This window comes from Chlorocebus sabaeus, chromosome 17 (genome assembly GCF_047675955.1).
Source record: "Chlorocebus sabaeus isolate Y175 chromosome 17, mChlSab1.0.hap1, whole genome shotgun sequence".
Taxonomy (NCBI): Eukaryota; Metazoa; Chordata; class Mammalia; order Primates; family Cercopithecidae; genus Chlorocebus; species Chlorocebus sabaeus.
Genome location: NC_132920.1, coordinates 73,020,678 through 73,044,965, shown reverse-complemented (window position 1 = coordinate 73,044,965; position 24,288 = coordinate 73,020,678). Strand labels below are relative to the sequence as shown.

The 24,288-nt window shown below is 45.8% G+C and overlaps 1 protein-coding gene across 1 annotated transcript; it reads left to right on the top strand.

The window, feature by feature from the left end:
- The first annotated feature begins 19,591 nt into the window (after positions 1 to 19,591).
- Positions 19,592 to 21,253, top strand: OOEP (oocyte expressed protein). Its single transcript, XM_008013493.3, has 3 exons — positions 19,592 to 19,886; positions 20,105 to 20,284; positions 20,645 to 21,253. The coding sequence occupies exons 1-3, from the start codon at positions 19,697 to 19,699 to the stop codon at positions 20,722 to 20,724; spliced, it is 450 nt and encodes a 149-aa protein (XP_008011684.1). The 5' UTR covers positions 19,592 to 19,696; the 3' UTR covers positions 20,725 to 21,253.
- Positions 21,254 to 24,288: the final 3,035 nt, after the last annotated feature.

The window sequence follows — 24,288 nt, the reverse complement described above, 5'->3', positions numbered from 1 at the left end:
TTTTGGCCAAGTGCAGTGGCTGACGCCTGTAATCCCAGCCTTTGGGAGACCAAGGCAGGCGGATCACCTGAGGTCAGGAGTTCGAGACCAGCCTGGCCAACATGGTGAAACCCCCTCTCTACTAAAAATACAAAAAAAAAAAAAAAAAAATTAGCTGGGCATGGTGGCAGACGCCTGTAGTCCCAGCTATTTGAGAGGCTGAGGCAGGAGAATCACCTGAACCCGGGAGGCGGAGGTTGCAGTGACCCGAGATCGCACCATCACACTCCAACCTGGGCGACAAGAATGAAACTCCATCTCAAAAAAAAAAAAGAGTTTTTGGGTAACAGGGTAACAAATAAGATCAAACCTCATAAAAACAAAACAAAAAAGCAAAATAACCAATAAAGTAGAGTAACTATTTACATAGTATTAGATATTACAGGTAATCCAGAGATGATTTACAGTATAAGGGAAGCTCTGCATAGGTTATATGCAAATACTATGCCATTTTACATGAAGAATTTGAGCAACCCTGGGATTAAGTATCTTTGGAGGTCTGGGACCAATACCCCCAGAATCTCGAGAGGACAATACTTGCTGTGAACCTAAAATTGTTCTAAAAGATAGTCTAAAAAAGGAATTTTGTGTCTGTCAAGCTTTTCATTTTTGTTTTGTTTTTAATTGGATTAGCTGTTTCCTTGAGTTTGGGCAGTGGATTAGTAAATAACTTTTTTTTTTTATTTTTCTGTCAGCCAGGCTGGAGTGCAGTAGTGGGATCTGGGCTCAGCACAACCTCCACCTCCCGGATTCAAGTGATTCTCCTGCCTCAGCCTCCTGAGCTGCTGGAACCACAGGCGCGCCACCACACCGGCTAATTTTTGTATTTTTACTAGAGACGGGGTTTTATTGTGCCGACCAGGCTGGTCTCTAACTCGTGGCCCCAAGTGATCTGCGCCCGCGGATTTAACATTTTGATACTCTGTTCTCACGTGGTGAGGAAAGATATCTAAAACGGTAATTCCAGGTAACACGAATATTTTTAGTTCTGTATTTTAAATTTTTCACAACATAGAGCAAAATGAGTTGCTTTTTTAGACCTGTGACAGCCTAAGCCTAAGCCTTTTGCGATAAAAAGCAGTGGAATCTCTTATCCTAAATCCCAGCTTGGTCTAGCACCTAGAAAAGCATTCACTAAGCAAGTAGAAATTGGATATGCCTGCGGGGCTTTCAAGTTCCATCTACCGCCTACTTTTCACCACCAGACACGGAAAAAAAAGGATGAAAAGGAGGAGTTCACGCCCAATTTTGACCTGAAGGCAGAACATTTCCACCAGCTTGCATTTTTGCCTCGGGTGTGACCTGAGGGAGTTGACCGCCAGTTCCCGAGTAGAGCGGGGACTTCTGCTCCTGGGGTAGAAGCTGAATCAGTCGCCCCAGGTCCTCGGTGCCATTTCCCTCCGGCAAGCCTCAATCTCAGAAGGGGAGCCCTGGCCTTTCTCCTCCGCCTGCCGGGTGGTTTCTTCTGAGCCTCCGGCGTCCTCAAAGCTCCCGGGTCTGCACTGGGGCTAAGTGGCCTGCCTTCTCCACGCAGCTCCCCTGGATAGCTCCGCGCCAGAGGCACCGCCCCAGGTTCCAGGTCGCGCCATGACTTTCCTTAGCATCTGCACCAATGCGGGATCCCTGAGTGAGTACCCCCAATGTGGGTTTGGCGCAGCTAGGAGAAGGAACGGTCCCTCTACCCTCCGAGAACATACTCCTCCGACTCCGCCGGGCAAGGAGCCACTTGGCCACAAGGAGGCAGCAAACACCGCACCCTTGGCTCTCGGAGCAGCAGGTGCTGACTTTGGAAAATCTCCTTAGGTTTTCACTGACCACCTGGGCTAGAGAATGTGGCACTGTCTTATATTGGGCACCTACAACCTGCCAGACTCATTTAATTCTTAGAAAACTCCTGTGAGATGGATGGGAGTATCCCCATTTCACGATGAAGAAACTGAAGTCAGAGGAGCCCAGTACTCGGGAACCGAAGTGGAGGTGATGCCAAAGCTGGGCATTTTCTGTTCGGCCACTTTGCCTCTCAGGAACCCATGGGTGCACTTCCCAGGAGGAAGGGGATTCCAGCCTCCAGCTGCCATCCCTTTTTCAAGAAAAAAAGCCATGGCTACTGGCATTAGGATAGATAACTTTGGCTTTAAGGTGATTTTAGAATTAACGTTCACTGCATACATTTGGAAAAATAAAAATATTACCCAGAGATAAATTTAGTCCTTCTGTTTTCTTCTAGGCAAACTTTTGAGATTCTACTAGATATTCAATTTTGCACTCTGACTTTTCCCCTTAAATTTTATAAAATAAACATTTCCTATGTTGTTAGACATATAATTTTTTGTTATACATTCTTCGCTGTTTATAATTTGTATTTTCATTTCACTTTGGGGGAGGGTGAGGCATAACGATTTTTTCTCACTAGAAGAAGTTTTAATTCCATTTTTGTCATGCCCAGTGCAGTGGCTCACGCCTGTAATCCCAGCACTTTGGGAGGCCGAGGCAGGCGGATCACCTGAGGTCAGGAGTTCGAGACCAGCCTGGCCAACATGGCAAAATCCTGTCTCTACTAAAAATACAAAAATTAGCTTGGTGTGGTGCCGCATGCCTGTCGTCCCAGCTAATGGGATGGCTGAGGCACGAGAATCACTGGAACACGGGAGGCGGAAGTTGCAGGTGAGCCCAGACTGTGCTACTGCACTCCAGCATGGGCAACAGAGCAAGACCCTGTCTCAAAATAAGTAAAATAAAATAAAATAAAATTCTAATGTTATCAGAACTATCATCGTTCCCTTATGGTGGCAGCCTTTGGAGCCATGATTTGGAAGGGTCTGATTTTACCCTCAAATTATATAAACATTAATACAAAAAATTAGCTGGGTGTGTCGGCACGTGCCTGTAGTCCCAGCTACTCGGGAGGCTGAGGCAGGAGAATCATTTGAACCCAGGAGGTGGAGGTTGCAGTGAGCCAAGACCATGCCACTACACTCCAGCCTGGGAGACAGTGGGAGATTCCGTCTCAATCAATTAATCAATAGGTTAAATAAATAATTATATAAACATGAATACTCACATTAATCCAGCACTGCTTTTATTTTTATATTTATTTTGTTTTTGAGACAGAGTTTTGCTCTTGTCACTCAGGCTGGAGTGCAGTGGTGCTATCTCGGCTCACTGCAACCTCCGCCTCCCATGTTCAACCAATTCTCCTACCTCGGCCTCCGGAGTAGCTGGGATTACAGGCACCTGCCACCACACCTGGCTGATTTTTTTTGTTGTACTTTTGTTAGAGACAGGGTTTCACCATGTTGGCCACGCTGGTCTCAAACTCCTGACCTCAAGTTATCCATCCACCTCGGCCTCCCAAAATACTGGGATTGTAGGTATGAGCCACCGTGCCTGGTGGCTGATATTTTTGCTTTCTTAATAGTTACAAAGTTTTGAATTTTGATGGCTCCCACTTACTAATTTTTAAAATCAGTTTTGCTTTTTACGTTCTATGTTGTTAAATATATATATGTGTGTGTGTGTGTGTGTGTGTGTGTGTATAGCTATCTTTAAGCCATGAGCATGAAGGTTTACTTTTCTGTTTCTGTTTTCTGTTGAGTTTTGGTTTTAGCCCTTTCATTGAGCTCTGCCGTTTTTGTGGTTTTTTTTTTTTTTTTTTTTTTTTTGAGACGGAATTTTGCTCTTTACTCGTCTCCCAGGCTGGAGTGCAATGGTGCAATCTTGGCTCACTGCAACCTCCGCCTCCTGGGTTCAAGTGATTCTCCTGCCTCAGCCTCCCGAGTAGCTGGGATTACAGGCGCCTGCCACCATGCCTGGCAAATTTTTAATAGAGATAGGATTTCACCACGTTGGCCATGCTGGTCTTGAACTCATGACCTCAGGTGATCCACCCGCCTTGGCCTCCCAAAGTGCTGGGATTACAGGCGTGAGCCATCGCACCTGGCTGCAGTTCTTTTTTGAGTTAATTTTTATGTCTTGAGGTAAGGGTCTAAATTCATCTTCTGAGTCTTCTAGTCCATGAATGAAATAACTCTCCATTTATTTACATCTTTAATTCTTTTATCAATGTTTTGTAGTTTTCAAGTTATATACTTATTAAACTTGTAAAAGTATTTAGATTTTGTGTATATTGATTTTGTATTCTGCAACCTTACTGAACTCATTCTATTTGTTTGTTTTTTGGTGGATTCCTTAGGATTTCCTACATAGAAAAGCATGTTGCTGGCCCAGTGTGGTGGCTCATGCCTGTAATCCCAGCACTTTGGGAGGCCAAGGCAGGCAGATCACCTGAGGTGGGGAGTTCGATACCAGCCTGACCAACATGGAGAAACCCTGTCTCCACTAAAAATACAGAATTAGTCAGGCATGGTGGCACATGCCTGTAATCCCTGCTACTCAGGCGACTGAGGCAGGAGAATCGCTTGAACCTGGGAGGCAGAAGTTGCAGTGAGCCAAGATCATGCCGTTGCACTCTAGCCTGGGCAACAAGAGCAAACCTCTGTCTCAGAAAAAAAAAAAAAAAGAAAAGTATGTTGTTGGTATTCTTTAGTATGCGTGGCTTCTATTTCTTGCCCGATTGCACTGGCTAGAACCTTCAGTACAATGTTGAATAAAAGTGAAAGTAGCCATCTTTGCCTTCTTCCCGATCTTTCAGGGGGAAGGAATTCAGTCTTTTTACCATTAAGTATCATACGTAATGTTAGCTGTGGGCTTTTTGAAAATAGCTTTTGGCGGAGCACAGTGGCTCACACCCGTAATCCCAGCACTTTGGGAGACCGAGGTGGGTGGATCACGAGGTCAGGAGTTCGAGACCAGCCTGGCCAACATGGTGAAACCCCGTCTCCACTAAAAATACAAAACATTAGCCAGGTGTGGTGGCAGGCGCCTGTAATCCCAGCTACTTAGGATGAGGCAGGAGAATCGCTTGAACTCAGAATGCGGAGGTTGCAGTGAGCCAAGACCGCGCCACTGCACTACAGCCTGGTCAATAAAGCGAGACTCCACTCCACCTCAAAAAAAAAATAACAGAAAGAAACAAAGAAAAAGAAAATAGCTTTTATTTAGGCTGGGGAAGAGACTTTGTATTCCTAGTAGTAGGTGTTGATTTTGTAAAATGCATTTGCTGCATCTCTTGAAATGTTCATGTAGTTTTTGTCCTTTATTCTATTAATATGGCATATTAATTGACTTTTTATTTAATCAAGCCATGCATTCCTGGGATAAATCCCCTTGCTCATGATATGTAATTTTTGTTTTAATAATGCTGAATTCCATTTGCTTTTTTTTTTTTTTTTTTTTTTGAGACACAGTCTCGCTCTGTCGCCCAGGCTAGAGTGCAGTGGTGCGATCTCGGCTCACTGCAAGCTCTGCCTCCTGGGTTCACGCCATTATTCTGCCTCAGCCTCCCAAGTAGCTGGAACTACAGGCACCCGCCACCACGCCCGGCTAATTTTTTTTGTATTTTTAGTAGAGATGGGGTTTTACCATGTTAGCCAGGATGGTCTCAATCTCCTGACCTCGTGATCCGCCTGCCTCGGCCTCCCACAATGCTGGGATTACAGGCATGAGCCACCGCGCCTGGCCTCCATTTGCCTTTTTTAAGACAGGTTTGAGGCCGGGCGTGGTGGCTACACCTGTAATCCCAGCACTTTGGGAGGCCGAGGCGAGTGGATCACCTGAGGTCAGGAGTTCGAGAGCAGCCTAGCTAACATGATAAAACCCTGTCTCTACTAAAAATACAAAAATTAGCCAGGCGTGGTAGCACGTGCCTGTAATCCCAGCTACTCAGGAGGCTGAGCTAGGAGAATTGCTTGAACCCGGGAGACACAGGTTGCAGTGAGCCGAGATTGAGCCACCGCACTTCAGTCTAGGTGACAGAGTAAGACTCTGTCTCAAAAAAAAAAAAAAAAAAAAAGACAGGTTTGTTTGTCTTGTTGCCAAGGCTGGGAGGCTGAGGCAGGCTGATCACTTGAGCCCACGAGTTCAAGTGATGGAGTGCAGTGGCACAATCATGGCTCAACACCTGGAACTCCTGGGCTCAAGTGATCCTCCCACCTAGGCCTCCTGAAGTGCTGAGATTGCAAAAAAGCCACCATACCCAAGTTTGCTCATTTTTTTATTTAAGATTTTTGCATCTTTATTAATAGGAATATTGGTCTGTAGTGTTTTTTTTCTTGTGATGCCTTTGATTATGGTATTAAGGTGATGCTGATATAATGAATGGGAAGTGTTCTTTCATCTTCTATTTTTTGGAAGAGTTTGAAAGATTGGCATTAGTTCTCCTTTAAATACTTGGTTGGATTCATCAGTAAAACCATCTGGGCTTGAGGGAAATGTTGTCATTACTAATTCAATCTCTTATGACAGGTTTATTCAGATTTTCTATTTATTCTGAGTAGTTTATGTTTTTCTAGGAACTTATTCATTCCATCTAGGTTATCTAATTTATGTCATATAGTTGTTCATATCTGTAAGGTCAGTAAGGTGAGTAATAATGTCCTCCATTCATTCATTTATGTTTTATTTTTACTATATTTATTTAGAGACAGGGTCTCACTCTTGCCTGGGCTGAAGTGCACTGTCATGATTTTGGCTCACTGCAGCCTTGACCTCCTTGGCTCAAGTGATCCTCCTGCCTCAGTCTCCCAAGTAGCTGGGATTACAGGCATGTGCCACCACACCTGGCTAATTGTTGTATTTTTTGTAGAGATAAGGTTTCATTATGTTGCCCAGGCTGGTCTTGAATTCCTGGGCTCAAGTGATCTGCCTACCTCAGCCTCCCAAAGTGTGATTACAGGTGTGACCCACTGCACCAGATTCTCACATTCATTTCTGATCTGAGTAATTTGAGTCTTTCCTTGGTTATTCTGTCTAAAGGCTTGCCAGTTTTATCTTTTTAAAGAACCCAGTTTTTATTTTTCTCTATTTTCTAAATAACTTTTACTCTAATCTTTATTACTTCCTTCTTGCACTGACTGCATTGATTTTATTTTATTTTAAGATTGAGTCTCGCTCTGTCACCCAGGCTGGAATGTGGTGGCACAATCTCAGCTCACTGCAACCTGTGCCTCCTGGGTTCAAGTGATTCTCCTGCCTCAGCCTTCTGAGCAGCTGTGACTACAGGCGTGCACCACCACACCCGGTTAATTTTGTATTTTTAGTAGAGAGAGGGTTTCACCATGTTGACCAAGCTAGTCTCAAACTCCTGACCTCAAGTGATCCACCCACCTCATCCTCCCAAAGTGCTGGGATTACAGGTGTGAGCCACCGTGCCCTGCCCCTGCATTGATTTTAGTTTGTTCTTCCTTCCTGGTCATTTTCCCTGTTGTTAGCCCACACTAAATAAGACTATGTCTCCTGGCTCCTGGATGATTTTGTCAACTACTTGATCAAGAAACTAGAAGCAGTTTCTACAATTCCCTTAGTGTTACTGGCCCTAAGAAATCTTTTAGGTGACCTGCTTGTATAGATGGTTTCTTCTACTTCAGATTTACAGCCAGGTGTGGTGGCTCACACCTGTAATCCCAGCACTTTGGGAGGCCCAGGTGGGCAGATCCCTTGAGGCCAGGAGTTGAGACCAACTTGGCCAACAGGGGGAAACCCCTTCTTTATTAAAAAAAATACAAAAATCAGACATGCATGGTCACTCATGCCTGTAGTTCCAGTTACTTGGAAGGCTAAGCATGGGAGGTGGAGGCTGCAGTGAGCTGAGATTGTGCCACTGCACCCAATCCTGGGTGACAGAGTCAGATCCTGTCTCAAAAAAAAAAAAAAGTTAAAAACCACTGAGCATATGGGCTCACCACACTTTGGGAGGCTGAGGCAGGAGGATTGCTTGAGGCTGGGAGTTCAAGCTCAGCCTGGGCAACATAGTGAGATGCCATCTCTATAAAAACAAAAACTAGCAGGGCATGGTGGTACATGCCTGTAGCCCTAGCTACAACAAACAAACATAGTAGGCTGGGTGTGGTGGCTCATGCCTATAATCCTCTCACACTTTGGAAGGCCAGGGCAGGAGGATCACTTGAGCCCAGGAGTTTGAGACCAGTCTGGACAACATGGTGAGACCGGCTCTCTACAAAAAATTTTAAAATTAGCCAGGTGTGGCTGGGCACGGCTCATGCCTGTAATCCCAGCACTTTGGGAGGCTGAGGCAGGTGGATCACTAGGTCAGGAGTTCAAGACCAGCCTGGCCAATATAGCAAAACCCCATCTCTACTGAAAATACAGAAATTAGCTGGGCATGGTGGCGTGTGCCTGTAATCCCAGCTACTTGGGAGGCTGAGGCAGGAGAATCACTTGAACCCGGGAGGCAGAGGTTTTGGTGAGCTGAGATCACGCCACTACATTCCAGCCTGGGCAACAGGGCGAGACTCTAGCTCAAAAAAAAAAAAAAAAAAAAAATTAGCCAGGTGTGGTAGTGCATGCCTGTGGTCGCAGGTACTAGGGAGATTGAGGTGGGGGGATCACTTGAGGTGGGGAGGTTAAGGCTGCAGTGAGCCATGATCACACCACTGCACTGCAGCCTGAGTGACAGAGCAAATCCCTATCTCAAAAATAAAACAAACCAAAAAGAAAAACAAAAGCAAAAACCCAAAGTTACAATCCTTTGTTTTTTGTTTGTTTTGTTTTGTTTTTGAGACGGAGTCTCGCTCTATCACCCAGGCTGGAATACAGTGGCGCAATCTTGGTTCACTGCAACCTCTGCCTCCCAGGTTCAAGTGATTCTCCTGCCTCAGCTTCCCAAGTAGCTGGGATTACAGGCACGGCACCACCACACTCGGCTAATTTTTGCCTTTTTAGTAGACATGGGTTTCGCCACGTCGGCCAGGCTGGTCTCGAACTCCTGACTTCAAATGATCCACCCACCTCGGCCTTCCAAAGTGCTGGGATTAAAGGTGTGAGCCACCGCGCCCGGCCTGGTTTTTTATATTAATTGTCCCCCCATGCCAGCCCACCTCTTTCCCTGGACATTCAGGCCACCAAGAAGAGTACACTGGCCACCCTGAATTCCTCAGCCCACGCTTACCTTTAGTCCTCTGCAAAGTAGTGTCTGTTCCTGCTTTATTGGAACACGGCAGTTTTTGGCAAAGTGAGGACTAACTTTCTCGACTTTTCCTTCCCCACCTAAAACACCTTCAACTAGCTTTCAATTTTGAGATTTGCCAACATCTTGGTCTGGGCCTTCAGCTCTTCCTCCAGGCTACTCTAGGTATCCGGAGTAAAGCTTTCTGGTGCGTGAAGGCATACCTCAAAGACTCAGCCTGAAATCCAAGTAGCCTGAATTCTAAATCTTGTGAGTGAACTTGGGCCTATCCACCTCTCTTCTCATTCACTACTATTTTTATGTTCTGGAACTTACTCCATCTTTTTTTTTTTTAACACTTTTTTGTTTTGTTTATTCTTTTTTATTTTTTTTTTCTTTTTTGAAATGGAGCTTCACTCTTGTTGTCCAGGCTGGAGTTCAATGTTGCAATCTTGGCCCACTGCAACCTCCACCTCCTGGGTTCAAGTGATTCTCCTGCCTTGGTCTCCAAAGGAGCTGGGATTACAGGCGCTCTCCACCATGCCTAGCTAAAATTTTTTTTTTTTTTTAATTTTTAGTAGAGATAGGGTTTAACCATGTTGGCCAGGCTGGTCTCGAACTCCTAACCCCAGGTGATCCACCTGCCTAAACCTCCCAAAGTGCTGGGATTACAAGCATGAGCCACCGCACCTGGTCTTGATTATATTAATCAACATCCAAATGTTACTCTACTTCATCTTCTCTAGCCTCTCTACCATATGGTTTCTAATGTGTAGATAAATCACAATCTCACAATCTGTTGAGACCAATTGTATTTGGTGTCTAGATGTCTAAAGTCCTCTTTAAAAACAAAAAACAACTCAAAGTTTAATCTGCTTACTAAAAACTATATCAATCATAAGTGTGAAGCTCAAGAAAATTTCAAAGTAATAGTGATGTAACAACCACCCAGATCAAACTTGCTTTCTGAACTTCATATAAATGGAATCCTACAGTGTCTTTTAGCTCACTCATGTTGGGAGTAGTTTATTAATTTTCAATGGTATATAACATTTAATTGTATGGCTCTGCCACAATTTATCCATTCTATTATAGACATTTGGTCACTTCTGTTTATTTCCATGTTAAATAACACTGCTATGAACACTCATTAGCAGTGTTATTGGTGCATTTCTGTTGGATATGTGTTGTTTGGGTTTGCTTGTTTGAGACAGGGTTTTACTCTCTCACTCAGGCTGGAGTGCAGTGACACCATCAGGGCTCACTGCACCTTTGACCTACAGATGTAAGCAATCTGCTAAATTTTTTTTTTTTATTTTTTTAGTAGAGACAGGGTTTCACCATGTTGCCCAGGCTGGTCTTGAATGCCTGCACTCATGCGATCCACCAGCCTTGGCCTCCCAAAGTGCTGAGATTACAGGCATGAGCCACCGCGCTCAGCCTGGGCATTTATTTAGGAGTAAAAGTACTGAGTCAGAAGGTGGTATGTCCAATCCTAGTAGATATGGTCTCCAAATTATATCAACTTAAACCTGTTACTACCACCACCACCAGCAGCAGCAGTAGCAGTAGAGTTTTGTTTTGTTTTACACTGGGGCTGTTGGCAAACTATACACTTTCTACAAATAAAGTGTTATTAAGGCTGGGTGCAGTGGCTCATGCCTATAATCCTAGGACTTTGGGAGACAGGGAAGGGCGATTGCTAGAGCTCAGGCATTCCAGAACAGCCTGGCCAACATGGCAAAACCCCATCTCTACAAAAAATAACAAAAATTAGGCCAGGTGTGGTGGCTCACACTTGTAATCCCAGCACTTTGGGAGGCCAAGGCAGGCAGATCCCTTGAGGTTAGGAGTTTGAGACCAACCTGGCCAAAATGGTGAAACCATCTCTACCAAAAAATACAGGCCTGGTGCGGTGGCTCATGCCTCTAATCCCAGCAATTTGGGAGGATGAGGCGGGTGAATCACGAGGTCAGGAGATGGAGACCATCCTGGTTAACACGGTGAAACCCCATCTCTACTAAAAATACAAAAATTAGCTGGGCATGGTGGCATATGCCTGTAATCCCAGCTACTGGGGAGGCTGAGGCAGGAGAATCACTTGAACCCAAGAGGCAGAGGTTGCAGTGAGCCCAGATCACACCATTATACTCCATCCTGGGCAAAAAGAGCAAAACTCCGTCTCAACAAAAACCCACAAAAAACAAAAATTAGCTGGGCGTGGTGGCATGCACCTGTAGTTCCAGCTACTGAGGAGGCTGAGGTGAGAGAATCCTTTGAACCTAGGAGGTGGAGATGACATTGAGCCAAGATTGTGTCACTGCACTCCAGCCTGGGCGACAGGGCAAGACCCTGTCTTAAAAAAAAAAAAAAAAAATAGCTGACTGGGCACGGTGGCTCACGCCTGTAATCCCAGCACTTTGGGAAGCCACGGCGGGCAGATCACCTGAGGTCAGGAGTTTGAGACCAGCTTGACCAACATGGAGAAACCCTGTCTCTACTAAAAATACAGAATTAGCAGGGCGTGATGGCACATGCCTGTAATCCCAGCTACTCGGGAGGCTGAGGCAGGAGAATCGCTTGAACCCAGGAGGTAGAGGTTGCGGTGAGCCGAGATCGCGGCATTGCACTCCAGCCTGGGCAACTAGAGTGAAACTCTGTCTCAAAAGAAAACAAAAAAAGCCAGGCATGGTGGTGCATGCCTGTGGTCCCAGCTACTCAGGAGGCTGAGATGAGAGAATCGCTTAAGCCCAGGAGGTAGAGGTTGCAGTGAGTGGAGACTACACCACCACACTCCAGCCTAGGCAACAGAACGAGACCCTGTCTCAAAAAAAAAAAAAGAATTTGGGAAACTTGTATCACCACTGTCTTGACACTTTCTAAATTATTACATTTTTCTGATGACATTGGTGGTGGTACTAATCAATGTGATTTTTTATTATATTGTGTAATGAAATGAATCAATATTTGGAAAATTAAATATTTCAATAAACTGATATTTTCCTAATAACTAATGAGTGATGTTATAAAATCATGCATGAATAAAAAAGCCATTCAAAGTGTAAGAAGGTACCATTTGCTGAGTGTTGGTATAGTAGAAAAAGTAGTGTCCACAATTATCTAAATATCTGTGTCAGGCTGGATTTTCTTCAATCAAAACAACATATTGCAACAGATTTAACCTGGAGTAGGATATGAGGCTGGGCATGGTGGCTGATGCCTGTAATCCCAGCACTTTCGGAGTTGGAAGTGGGCAGCTGCTTGAGCTCGAGCTCTGGAGTTTTAATTTTTTGTTTTTTTTTTTGAGACAGAGTCTCGCTCTGTCGCCCAGGCTGGACTGCAGTGGCCGGATCTCAGCTCACTGCAAGCTCCGCCTCCCGGGTTTACCCCATTCTCCTACCTCAGCCTCCCGAGCAGCTGGGACTACAGGCGCCCGCCACCTCGCCCGGCTAGTTTTTTGTATTTTTTAGTAGAGACGGGGTTTCACCGGGTTAGCCAGGATGGTCTCGATCTCCTGACCTCGTGATCCACCCGTCTCGGCCTCCCAAAGTGCTGGGATTACAGACTTGAGCCACCGCGCCCGGCCGAGCTCTGGAGTTTAATACCAGGTTGGGCAACATAGCAAAACCCTGTCTCAATTTTTAAAAACCATTAAAAAACAAAAAAAGATATGAGAAACCAGCTGTTTTCTATTAGGCCAGACATTAAACAGATTTACAAACATGTAAAATAAGGCCACTTTTCTTCTTTTCTTTTCTTTCTTTCTTTTTTCTTTTTTTTTTTGAGATAGAGTCTCACTCTGTTGCCCAGAGTGGAGTGCAGTGGCACAATCTCGACTCACTGCAACCTCCACCTCGTGGGTTCAAGCAGTTCTCCTGCCTCAGCCTCCTGAGTAACTGGGATTACAGGTGCACACTACCACGTCCGGCTTTGTATTTTTTTTTTTTCTTTTTTTTTTTTTTTGAGATGGAGTCTCACTTTGTCACCCAGGCTGGAGTGCAGTGGCGTGATCTCGGCTCACTGCAACCTCCACCTCCCAGGTCCAAGCAATTCTCCTGCCTCAGCCTCCCAAGTAGCTGGGATTACAGGAGCCCACCACCACGCCCAGCTAATTTTATGTATTTTTAGTAGAGACAGGGTTTCACCATGTTAGCCAGGCTGGTCTTGAATTCCTGACCTCAGGTGATCCACCCGCCTCGGCCTCCCAAAGTGCTGGGATTACAGGCGTGAGCCACCGCGCCCAGCCTAACTTTGTATTTTTAGTAGAGATGGGGTTTCACCATGTTGGCCAGATTGATCTCAAACTTCTGACCTCAAGTGATCCACCCACCTTGGCCTCCAAAGTGCTGGGATTACAGGCGTGAGCCACCATGCCCGGCTAGGCCACAGAATTTTTTGTTTTGAGAAACAAATTATTTTTCAGGCCAGGCATGGTGGCTCACGCCTATAATCCTAGCACTTTGGAAGGCTGAGGTGGGAGGATTGCTTGAGCCCAGGAGTTCAAGACCAGCCTGGGCAACATGGTGAAACCCTGTCTCTATAAAAACATAAAAATTAGCCGGACATGGTAGCACATGCCTGTAGTCCCAGCTACTCAGGAGGCTAAGGCAGGATAATTGCTTGAACCTGGGAGGTAGAGGTTGCAGTGAGCCGAGATCGTGCCACTGCACTCCAACCCAGGCAACAGAGTGAGACTCCATCTCAAAAAAATAAATAAATAAATAAAAGGGGAGAGATCATTATGACAATTTACAGCTGCAGCACGTCTTTGGGAGAAACTTAATTTTGTAGCTGGTTTTATCTGTGTCTGTCTCAACCTGCTATAAATGATGGCAGATTTATATTTTCTCTCATGGATATAGTTATATAATATAAAATTTAATTTTATATAAATATATACTATATATAAAATGTATAAATTATACATATTATATATAAGTATATATATATGTTTTATATATTAAAAAAAATGAGAGAGAGAGTCCAGGCTGGAGTACAATGGTGCCATCATAGCTCATTGCAGCCTCTAACTCCTGGACTAAAGGGATCCTTCTGCCTGCAGCTCCCAGAGTAGTTGGGACTACAAGGCATGAGACACCACACTGGATTAATTTTTAATTTTTTTGTAGAGACAGGGCCTCCTTATGCTGCCCAGGCTGGTCTACAACTCCTGGCCTCAGGCAGTCATCCCACCTCCCATAGTATTGGGATTACACGCCTGAGCCATCCCTCTAGGCTCACTAATCTAATTTTTACTTTCTCTTCTGTTAGCTGGGAAAAGGTAGTTCTCTTTGTAAAGAGGTGGCTTGGAGGGGATTCTAGAAATGCTTAGAAAGCTCAGCTTCACCTTAAATACAACCAAAACTACTCAAGTATGTCAGCAAGGAAGGTCTGTTTTTTAAAAGAAGAGTTGGCTGGGTATGGTGGCTCATGCCTGTAATCCCAGCACTTTGGGAGGCTGAAGCGGGTGGATCACCTGAGGTCAGGAGTTCAAGACCAGCCTGGCCAACATGGTGAAACCCCGCCTCTACTAAAAGTACAAAAATTAGCTGCGCATGGATGGCAGAAACCTGTAATCCCAGCTACTCAGGAGGCTGTGGCAGGAGAATGGCGTAAACCCAGGAGGCGGGTTTGTGAGCTGAGATCCGGCCACTGCGCTCCAGCCTGGGCAACAGAGCGAGACTCCGTCTCAAAATAAATAAATAAATAAATAAATAAAGAGTCAAGTATGAGATCAGTCTCCCTTCCCCCATCAATAAATTAAAACAAAGATTAGGAGACATATTTTAACAGTTCCAGTAAAAACTCCAGACTAGGCTGGGCACAGCTCATGTTGTAATCCCAGCACTTTGGGAGACCAAGGCAGGAGGGTTGCTTGAGCCCAGGAGTTCTAGACCAGCCTGGACAATATGGTGAAACCACATCTCAGAAAACAAAACCAAAAAAGTCCAGACTATGATCACACAGGCAAATATACAGAAAAGGTAAGGTGAAAGGAGAATTATGTGTTTGACTACAATTTCAGGGCTGGGGGCAGGCCTGGAATCTGAGTCTTTTTTACCATCTCTGCAACCATCATCTTTTGTTGCTGGTAGGATTGGGGTTGGCTTCAAGTTTTGGTCTTGCAGATCTGATTGGCTCTGTACCACAGAAGTGGAGGGCTGGGCAACACATGGGAGTGGGTCCTGGAAAGGGCCTAGTCATACAGGGGCCTCTGGGGTTCCACATCACTGGATGAAGGCAGCCAGGCATTATGATTTTCATAGACTCCAGGTACTTTTAGTGGAGCCCCTTTTCCTCCATTAAAAAAATACATAAAATTGTACGTTATTTTTATTTTATTTTTTTAGAGATGGGGTCTTGCTCTGTCACTCACACTAGAGTGCAGTCATAGCTCACTGCAGCGTCAACCTTGTGCACTCAGGCTATCCTTCCTCAGCCTCCCAAGTAGCTGGGACTACAGGCGCATGTCACCAAAACCAGCTAATTATTTTTTGTAGAGACAGGTTCTCTCTATTTTGCCCAGGGTGGTCTCAAACTCCTAAGCTCAAGTGATCCTCCCGCCTCAGCCTCCCAAAGTGATGGGATTAGAGGCATGTATATATATTTTAAAAATATATTTTAAAAATATATTTTCGGCAAGGCGCAGTGGCTCAAGGCTGTAATCTCAGCACTTTGGGAGGCCGAAGTGGGTAGATCACCTGAGGTCAGGAGTTCGAGACCAGCCTGGACAACATGGTGGAACTCCACCTCTACTAAAAATACAGAATTAGCCAGGCGTGGTGGTGCATGCCTATAATCCCAGCTACTTGGGAGGCCTAGGCAGGAGAATCACTTGAACCCAGGAGGCGGACGTTGCAGTGAGCTGAGATTCGCCATTGCACTCCAGCCTGAGCAACAAGAGCAAAACTCCGTCTCTAAATAAATAAATAAATAAATAATTGCATACTTAAAATATTCTGGCCCTGGCCAGCTGCAGTGGCTCATGCCTATAATCTAACATTTTGGGAGGCCAAGGCAGGAGGACTGCTTGAGCCCAGGAGTTTGAGACCAGCCTGGGCAACATAGGGAGACTTCTATCTCTACAATGAGTGTGATGGCATGCACCTGCCCCAGCTACTCAGTGAGCTGAGATCGTGCCACTGCACTCCAGCCTGGGTAACACAGTGAGACCCTGTTTCAAAAAAGAAAACAACAGAAGAGAAGGAAAGAAAAAGAGAGAGAAAGTGAGCGAGAATCTTCCAGCCCGTAAGAGCTCTAGGGAACATCAATTTGCTCTGGCTGCTTTCCCATTTTGATCTCAGGCTGGCATCAGGCCCACTGCAGGATCCCTGGCTCCCCGAGAAGCTAACCCAGATGGTGGGAGAAGTGTTCTATTAACCCGGCCAGGTCGACTCAGTGCATCTCTCCACCTCAGTCTCTGGTGTTGGCTTCTATGCACTCGGGAAAACTGCCCACTTGTCCCCAGGCTTCCAAGGACGCCCACGTGACCATCTGAGTTCCCAAAAGGTTTCCTTGCGCAATAGCCCTCTCGTTTTGGCAGGCTCAGGTGCAAAGGCTTATCGGTCTCCCCAAAGCTGAGAGGCGCGAAACCAACACTTGCGAATCAGATTCTGGCCTCTCACTGAGCAGGGAGGTTCTTTCCTTAGGGGAGAGCAGTAATCCCACAGGATCATTTCTTCCCTGGGGAAGAAACAACTGAACTAGCCAGTGTTGGGTTACACCCGAGACTGAGTTGTCTAACTGCTTCACAGTGTCCAGCATGCTGGGGATTTATGTGGGGTTTGTGGCAGAAGATCCCCACAAGATAATGGGATACTAGCTTTTTCACACCAGGAAATGGAATTTGAGAGAAGTTAACTTATTCTTGTGTGGCTCAGATCACCACAGTCCCCCTGAAGAAGCCGTTAAAATTCTATACATGCTGGGTAAAATATTCTTTATCTACAGCAGTGTAAGTGCATCTCATGATTAGATTGAGGTTTTAAATTTTTTTAGATTTATTTTTGGAGTCTCACTCTGTCACCGAAGCAGGAGTACAGTGGTGTGATCATGGCTCACTGCATCCTCAAACCCCTTGGCTCAAGCGATCTGCTGGCCTCTGCCTCCCAAAGTGCTGGGATTACAGGCCTGAGCCACAATATAAGACCTTGATTAGGTTAAGGTGTTTTTCTGTTTTTGTTTTTTGTGGTTTTTTTTGAGATGGACTCTCACTCTGTCGTCCAGGCTGGAGTGTAGTGGTGCCATCTTGGCTCACTGCAACCTCTGCCTCTGGGGTTCAAGCAATTCTCCTGCCTCAGCCTCTCGAGTAGCTGGGATTGCAGGTAACCACCACACACCCAGCTTTTTTTTTTTTTTCTGAGATGGAGTTTTGCTGTTGTTGCCCAGGCTGGAGTGCAATAGTGTGATCTCAGCTCACCGCAACCTCTGCCTCCTGGGTTCAAGTGATTCTCCTGCCCCAGCCTCCTGAGTAGCTAGGATTATAGGCATGCGCCACTATGCCCGGCTAATTTTTTGTATTTTTAGTAGAGACTAGGTTTCTCCATGTTGGTCAGGCTGGTCTCGAACTCCTGACCTCAGGTGATCCACCCGCCTCAGTCTCCCAAAGTGCTGGGATTACAGGCGTGAGCCACTGTGTCTGGCCCACACCCATCTAATTTTTGTATTTTTAGTAGAGATGGGTTTTCTCCATGTTGGTCAGGCTGGTCTCAAACTCCTGACCTCAAGTGATCCTCCTGCCTTGGCCTCCCAAAGTGCTGGGATTATAGGCGTGAGTCACCTTGCCTGGCCAGGTTAAGGTTTTAAATGTTCATTGCATCACAGCCATAGCTAAATCTAGTTTTCCTGTAAGTATGCCCTACACATCTGATAGTCAGGTTTTCTCAGCAACCATTGAGGGTGAGAGGGGGTGGGCTCAGGGGCAGAAAACTGGAGCCTCCACACAGTCCTAGATGATCATGTGGAATCTGGAACATGCTTTCCACTATTTTGAGTTTTTTCTTCTAGGCTGGCTGTGGTGGCTCACACCTGTAATCCCAGCACTTTGGGAGGCCAAAGTGAGAGAGGACTGCTTGAGCCTAGGAGTTCAAAACCAGCCTGGCAACACAGTGGGACCCTGTCTCTACAAACAGACAAACAACAACAACAGAAGAGCTGGAAAATAGCTGGGTGTGGTGGCAGGCGCCTGTGGTCTCAGCTATTCAGGAGGCTGAGACGGGAGGGTCACTTAGGCCTGGGAGGTCGAGGCTTCAGTGAACCGAGATCGTGCCACTGCATTCCAGCCCAGGCAACAGACTGAGACCTATCTCAGAAAAATAGAAAAGAGTTTTAAAACAAACACATAGTTAATCGTAAGAACAAAATAGTATTTTCAGCAGATACTATCTATTCTGAAACAACTACAAAACAATATTTCTAGAAATATAGTAGAAAATGTGTAAAGACATGCATGGGGATGATATATACACACTAGCTTCAAGATGATTTCCTCTGGAGAGGGAAGGAAAGATGCTTGAGTAATATCTATTTTAAAAACAGAGAAGTGAGGCAAATGTGGGGAAATGTCAATATCTGTTAAACTGGGGGAGGGTACAGGGCTGTGCTATATTACTTTTTTGGATGTGTGAAACCTTTCTTTCTTTTTTTTTTTTTTTTGAGACGGGAGTCTTGCTCTGTCACCCAGGCTGGAGTGCAGTGGCGCAATCTCCGCTCACTGCTAGCTCCGCCGCCTCCCGGGTTCACGCCATTCTCCTGCCTCAGCCTCCCTAGAAGCTGGGACTACAGGCGCCCACCACCACGCCCGGCTAATTTTTTTGTATTTTTAGTAGAGACAGGGTTTCACCGTGTTCGCCAGGATGGTCTCGATCTCCTGACCTCGTGATCCGCCCGCCTCGGCCTCCCAAAGTGCTGGGATTACAGGCGTGAGCCACCGCGCCCGGCGAAACCTTTCATTATTCAAATTTTTAATTAAAATTACGAACACTGGGAAAAAATTCATTGATACTGGTTGTCTTAGGATACTGGAAATAAAGGAAAATTGTCTAACTTGCTACATGTTCTATAAGACCACCTCCGACGTTTTGTTTAAAACATGATACACTTGCTTGAATGATTTAAGAATGGTAACCATCCGGAGAGTCAGAAGATAACAGCATGGGGCAGAAGAGAGAAAACCGACACATTCCACAAGCCTGCCCTGGGTCCAATCTACCTATCTCTGGGAGGTAACGATGAAAGCTTAACCTAGCCAGCAAAGGTGATTCCCAGTCAGCAGAGTCGTCAATTCAAACTCACAGTGTTAATCAGCTATAAGGTGGGCAGAGGTCTTTCAGGCTAAGTATATCTTACGAGGCCAAGATGACGAAGGAGAGCGTTGGAGACCCAACAGGAGGCCAAATGAATACTAGTTCAAAGCCAAAGAGGCAATCCCGGCGACCGAGGCAGCACAGGAAGTGCCCGATGTGCCGCTAGGCCTGGGCATCGATTGCACCGGCTCACCCCGACGCGGTGCGAGGCGCCGCCGGAAGGGGCGGAGCGGGTGGAATATGGTAAAAGAGAGTCCGAGCTTCGCGCCTGCGTCTGGAGGAGGTGCCGCGAAAGCCGCCTCGAGCGCGCTCCGCGGCTGCTGGTCCCAGCATGGTCGATGACGCTGGTGCTGCTGAGTCCCAGCGGGGCAAACAGACCCCGGCCCACTCCCTGGAGCAGCTGCATAGGTTACCACTTCCGCCGCCGCAGATTCGCATCCGGCCTTGGTGGTTTCCGGTGCAGGAACTGAGAGACCCTTTGGTGTTCTACCTGGAGGCATGGCTGGCAGACGACCTCTTTGGTGAGCGACCCCAGGTGTGCTAGTGGGCTGTCCACCTCCAGTCTGAGAGAAACTCGGCAGAGCAGCTCTCTACAGCTTCTTTCCCAGATTCGCAACCCAGAAGTGTTGCAGTGATTGCCCACCTTCCAGCTCTTCCCTTCCCTGGCCAACGTTCCCTTAAAATTCAGCTTGTAACTTGCCACCGTGCGGCCCCTCAGAGTCTTTCCTTACTTGTTTAGGCCCGGACCGAGCCATGATTCCAGAAATGGAATGGACGAGCCAGGCCCTGATGACAGTGGACATAGTGGACTCTGGGAACCTAGTCGAAATCACCGTTTTTGGACGGCCCAGTGTACAGAATCGAGTGAAGAGCATGCTGCTGTGCCTGGCATCGTTTCACCGAGAACATCGTGCCCGAGGTGAGGGTCTTTGAGAAACTGCATGTGGAGGAAGCCACGAGTGACTGTACTGGCCTTGCTCGGTTTCCTTCCATCCTCCCTTAACCTTCTCAGAATTTCTTGGTTTCCAGACCCCAGGGGCTGCACGAAGTTTGTTGGGAGGGGATCCCTGGGTAGGACCTTGGGAAAGTCAGCCGAGATCTGATGCATTCAGGCCCATCACTGCCCAAGTCAGCCTCAGCTGGGTTACGACGCTATCGCAGATCCCAGGTTCGGAGCCTCCACCGCAGGTCTCTCCTCCCCAACTCCCAGTCACGGAGTAGTTCGAAACAGCGAACCGTTTTCCCTGTCCATGGTTAGCATCAACTGCTTCTCTTCCAGCTGAGAAGATGAAACACCTTGAGAAGAACTTGAAGGCCCATGCATCAGACCCCCACTCTCCCCAGGATCCTGTTGCTTAAGACAACATAGTTACTGTCGGGAACATCTTAAGAACTTTCCAACTTTTTCTGCTAAAGTTGAAGAGAAGCAAGTATAGCATTCCTAAATCCCTGCATTCCTTTTTCCTGTGTCTTGATGGAATGTGGTTTATTTTGTTGCAAGAGTGAGCTTGAACTATTCTAATAAAGAAATGGCTATTTTGCCAATGGCATTAAGATCTTCACACACTTATAATAAAGCAAATTTATAAAAGATTGACTCTTATGTTTTGATATGAAGGGTGGGCAGAAGGCTGGCAGGTTGTAGTTTTGTAGGTTTTTGTTTTTGTTTTTTTTGTTTTTGTTTTGTTTTTTTGTTTTGTTTTTTTCTTCCTGAATTCCCATCATTTTGAAACTCCTAATCCTTCTATGATTTTATGGTCAGAATGAGGCCCTTACCCACAGGGGGCAGATATGCAGGGGCAGATAACCTCACAAGTGGTGATGTTTTGTTTTTACATAATTGGCTCTCAAACTTTAAAGCTTGTAAAAAATCACCTTGGGAGCTTGTTAAAACACAATTTCCTAGGCTCATTCTCCAGAGAATTCTGATTCAGTACTGTTGGGGTGGGGCTTGTAATTTGCATTTCTGATGAGCTCACAGGTACTACCAAAGCAGCTTATCTGAGGCTCTCACTTTGCAGCTGGTAATTGACCCTCCAAAGAGCACCAGCTGTGCGTTTTCCTGGAGTGGGGTGTCCGTCTGGCACAGGATGACATTCCAACAAGCAGGCCTGGGCGGTCAGCATTCATTAATGGTAGCTTTGCGATTCACCACGGAAGAAAAGGGATCCCTGGCACCTTGGCTTGTGGATGGCACCCTGCCTTGGAGCCGGCTGTCTCCCTTTTTCTGCAAGGCGAGGCTGCACAGGTGTCCGGCATGGGCAAGCTTGTTTTTCCATTACGTGTTGTACTGAGATTACCAATCTCTGCAAAACAGCTCCTATCCTTGCTGCCCCACTTTCTGGAAGTAGAATTTTTGGGGTGAAAGGTGTCAAAAGCCCTGTGACTTCAAGCGCAATTAGGATTGGTTTGACTCATGGAATTTATGCATTCCCTGGCAATAAAGTGTTCTAGCCTTTTGCAAGCGTTTTAAACTCAAGTCTCTTTAATTGTACATTTTTGATTAGAGGTGATGTTGAATATTTTCTTTGTTTCAGTTTTACGTTTTTCTTTATTCATTCCTTCTTTCAACTGGTGAAGATAAGGATTTTTATTTATCTCTATAAGCTTTTGTAACAATGGTCTGTTATTACCAGCATTTTCCACCCTCTTAAATTTTTTTTTTGCATGTGAAAGATTTTTATTTTATATAGTTAAATCAATTACTGTTTCTATGTGTTCTCCCATATCCCCACCCTTTTAAGAGCTCCTAATTTTCTCCCATAGAAATTTGATTAATTCTTTCAAGTTTTTCCTGGTGTGATTTTTAATGTTTGTTTGTTTATTTATTTATTTAGAGATAGAGTCTTGCTCTGTCATCCAGGCTGGAGTGCAGTGGTGTGATCTCAGCTCACTACAACCTCTGCCTCCCTGATTTAAGCAACTCTTCTGGCTCAGCCTCCCAAGTAGCTGGGATTACTGGCATGTGCCACCACACCTAGCTAATTTTCGTATTTTTAGTAGAGACGGGGTTTCACCATGTTGGCAAGGGTAGTCTCAAACTCCTGACCTCAGGTGATTCTCCCACCTTGGCCTCCGAAAGTGCTGGGATTAGAGGCATGAGCCACTGCACCTGGCCCTGGTGGGATTTTTATTTTTATTTATTTATTTTTATTTTATTTTATTTTACTTTTTGAGATGGAGTCTCACATTGTCGCCCAGGCTGGAGTGCAGTGGCACAATTTCGGCTCACTGCAACCTCCATCTCCCAGGTTCAAGCAATTCTCCTGCCTCAGCCTCCATTGTGGCAACCTCTCCTGTTCCTCCACGCTAAGCAGCTGGCTTGGCTTGATGACATCTATAATTCCAGCATGATATAGAGTTTCCATTTATTGGGTGTTTAGAGAAAGAAGCAGCCATATGAATAGGTGAAACTTAAAGTGTCAGTTCCAGGAAAGATGTTCATAGATGTTTTGGATGAGTTGAAAAGGTTGTGAGGGCCGGACACGGTGGCTCAGGCCTGTATTCCCAGCACTTTGGGAGGCTGAGGCAGGTGGATCACCTGAGGTCAGGAGTTCAAGACCAGCCTGGCCAACATGGTGAAACCCCGTCTCTACTAAAAATACAAAAATCAGCCAGGCGTGGTGGTGGGCGCCTGTAATTCCAGCTGCTTGGGAGGCTGAGGCAGTAAAATTGCTTAGACCCTGGAGGTGAAGATTGCAGTGGAATGTCATTGCATTTCAGCCTAGGTGACAGAGCGAGACTCTGTCTCAAAAATAAAAAAAAGTAGACTTGCCCTCTTAAATGTTAAAACAGTCTACAAAGCTACTTAATTAAAATAGGAGGTAGACAGCAGAAAAACTAGAAAAGTCACACATGAACATAGATTGGTTAACACTGAATTTGGTCAAGGACAATGAAAACAGCTTGTAAAGGAGAGAATCCAACATTCTGGTAAGGTGGGTATTACACAGAGAAAAACAACATACACATTGAGTTTTAGTTCTGTGATGTATCCTCATTTGAAACTGATTTTGTGTTGATTTTGAATTTAAAATGTTCTAAAGTTCTTCTAAAATTAGTCAACTATTTTAATAAAATGATTACCGGTTAAAAGTTGCTAATAAGTTTTTGTAAATTCAGCTTTATGTGGTAATTCCCTTATTGTAAGGTACATGATTATTTTAAACTCGAGTGATAATTAGTGGTGACAAAAAGAGTTTGTGATAGACATTCCCCTGATATTTAAAGTTAGCTTTGAACTGTTAAAAATTACTAGTGATTGGCTGGGCGTGGTGGCTCAGGCCTGTAATCCCAGCACTTTGGGAGGCCCAGGCGGCGGGCGGATAACCTGAGGTCAGACCAGTCTGGCCAACATGGTGAAGCCCCTCCTCTACCAAAAACGCAAAAATTAGCTGGGCGTGGTGGCGCGGGCCTGTAGTCCCAGCAACTGGGGAGGCTGAGGCAGGAGAATAGTTTGAAACCGGGAGGCAGAGGTTGTGTTGAGGCGAGATTGGGCCACTGCACTCCAGCCTGGGGGACGGAGCGAGACTCCATCTCCAAAATAAAATGAAAATTATCAGTGATTCTTGGTTAAAAAAAAAAAATCCTAATTAAATCCTAATTACAGAATTACTGCGTGCTATTGTTTAATCCTAGCACCCAGCTGTTGGCTTGCATTCTTCTAGATTAATTCGCAGGCTCAGGGACCTGCATCCCAGTGCCCTGACCAGAGCTGTGACCCGAGGGAAGCCAAAGTGTTCTCTGCTCAGGCTCCTCGCTGCCGTAGTAAATGAAGAAAGAGGAGCCGGTGCCTGTATCTTGCTGGTGTCCAAGACCTTCCTGGAAGGTAGGTGACCCAAGCAAGACCTGAAGACGGCAACAGTGCAGCCGGAGAGTGCAGCTCGGCTCTCTTCGTTTCCCCCTTCCCCGAGGCAATTTTCC

What these genes read in the sequence shown, in the direction of transcription:
- OOEP (XM_008013493.3), top strand. Translation starts at nt 19,697, where the DNA reads ATGGTCGATGACGCTGGTGCTGCTGAGTCCCAGCGGGGCAAACAGACC. An exon ending in GCTGGCAGACGACCTCTTTG is followed by an intron (nt 19,887 to 20,104) that starts GTGAGCGACCCC and finishes TTACTTGTTTAG; the next exon opens with GCCCGGACCGAGCCATGATT. An exon ending in CCGAGAACATCGTGCCCGAG is followed by an intron (nt 20,285 to 20,644) that starts GTGAGGGTCTTT and finishes CTTCTCTTCCAG; the next exon opens with CTGAGAAGATGAAACACCTT.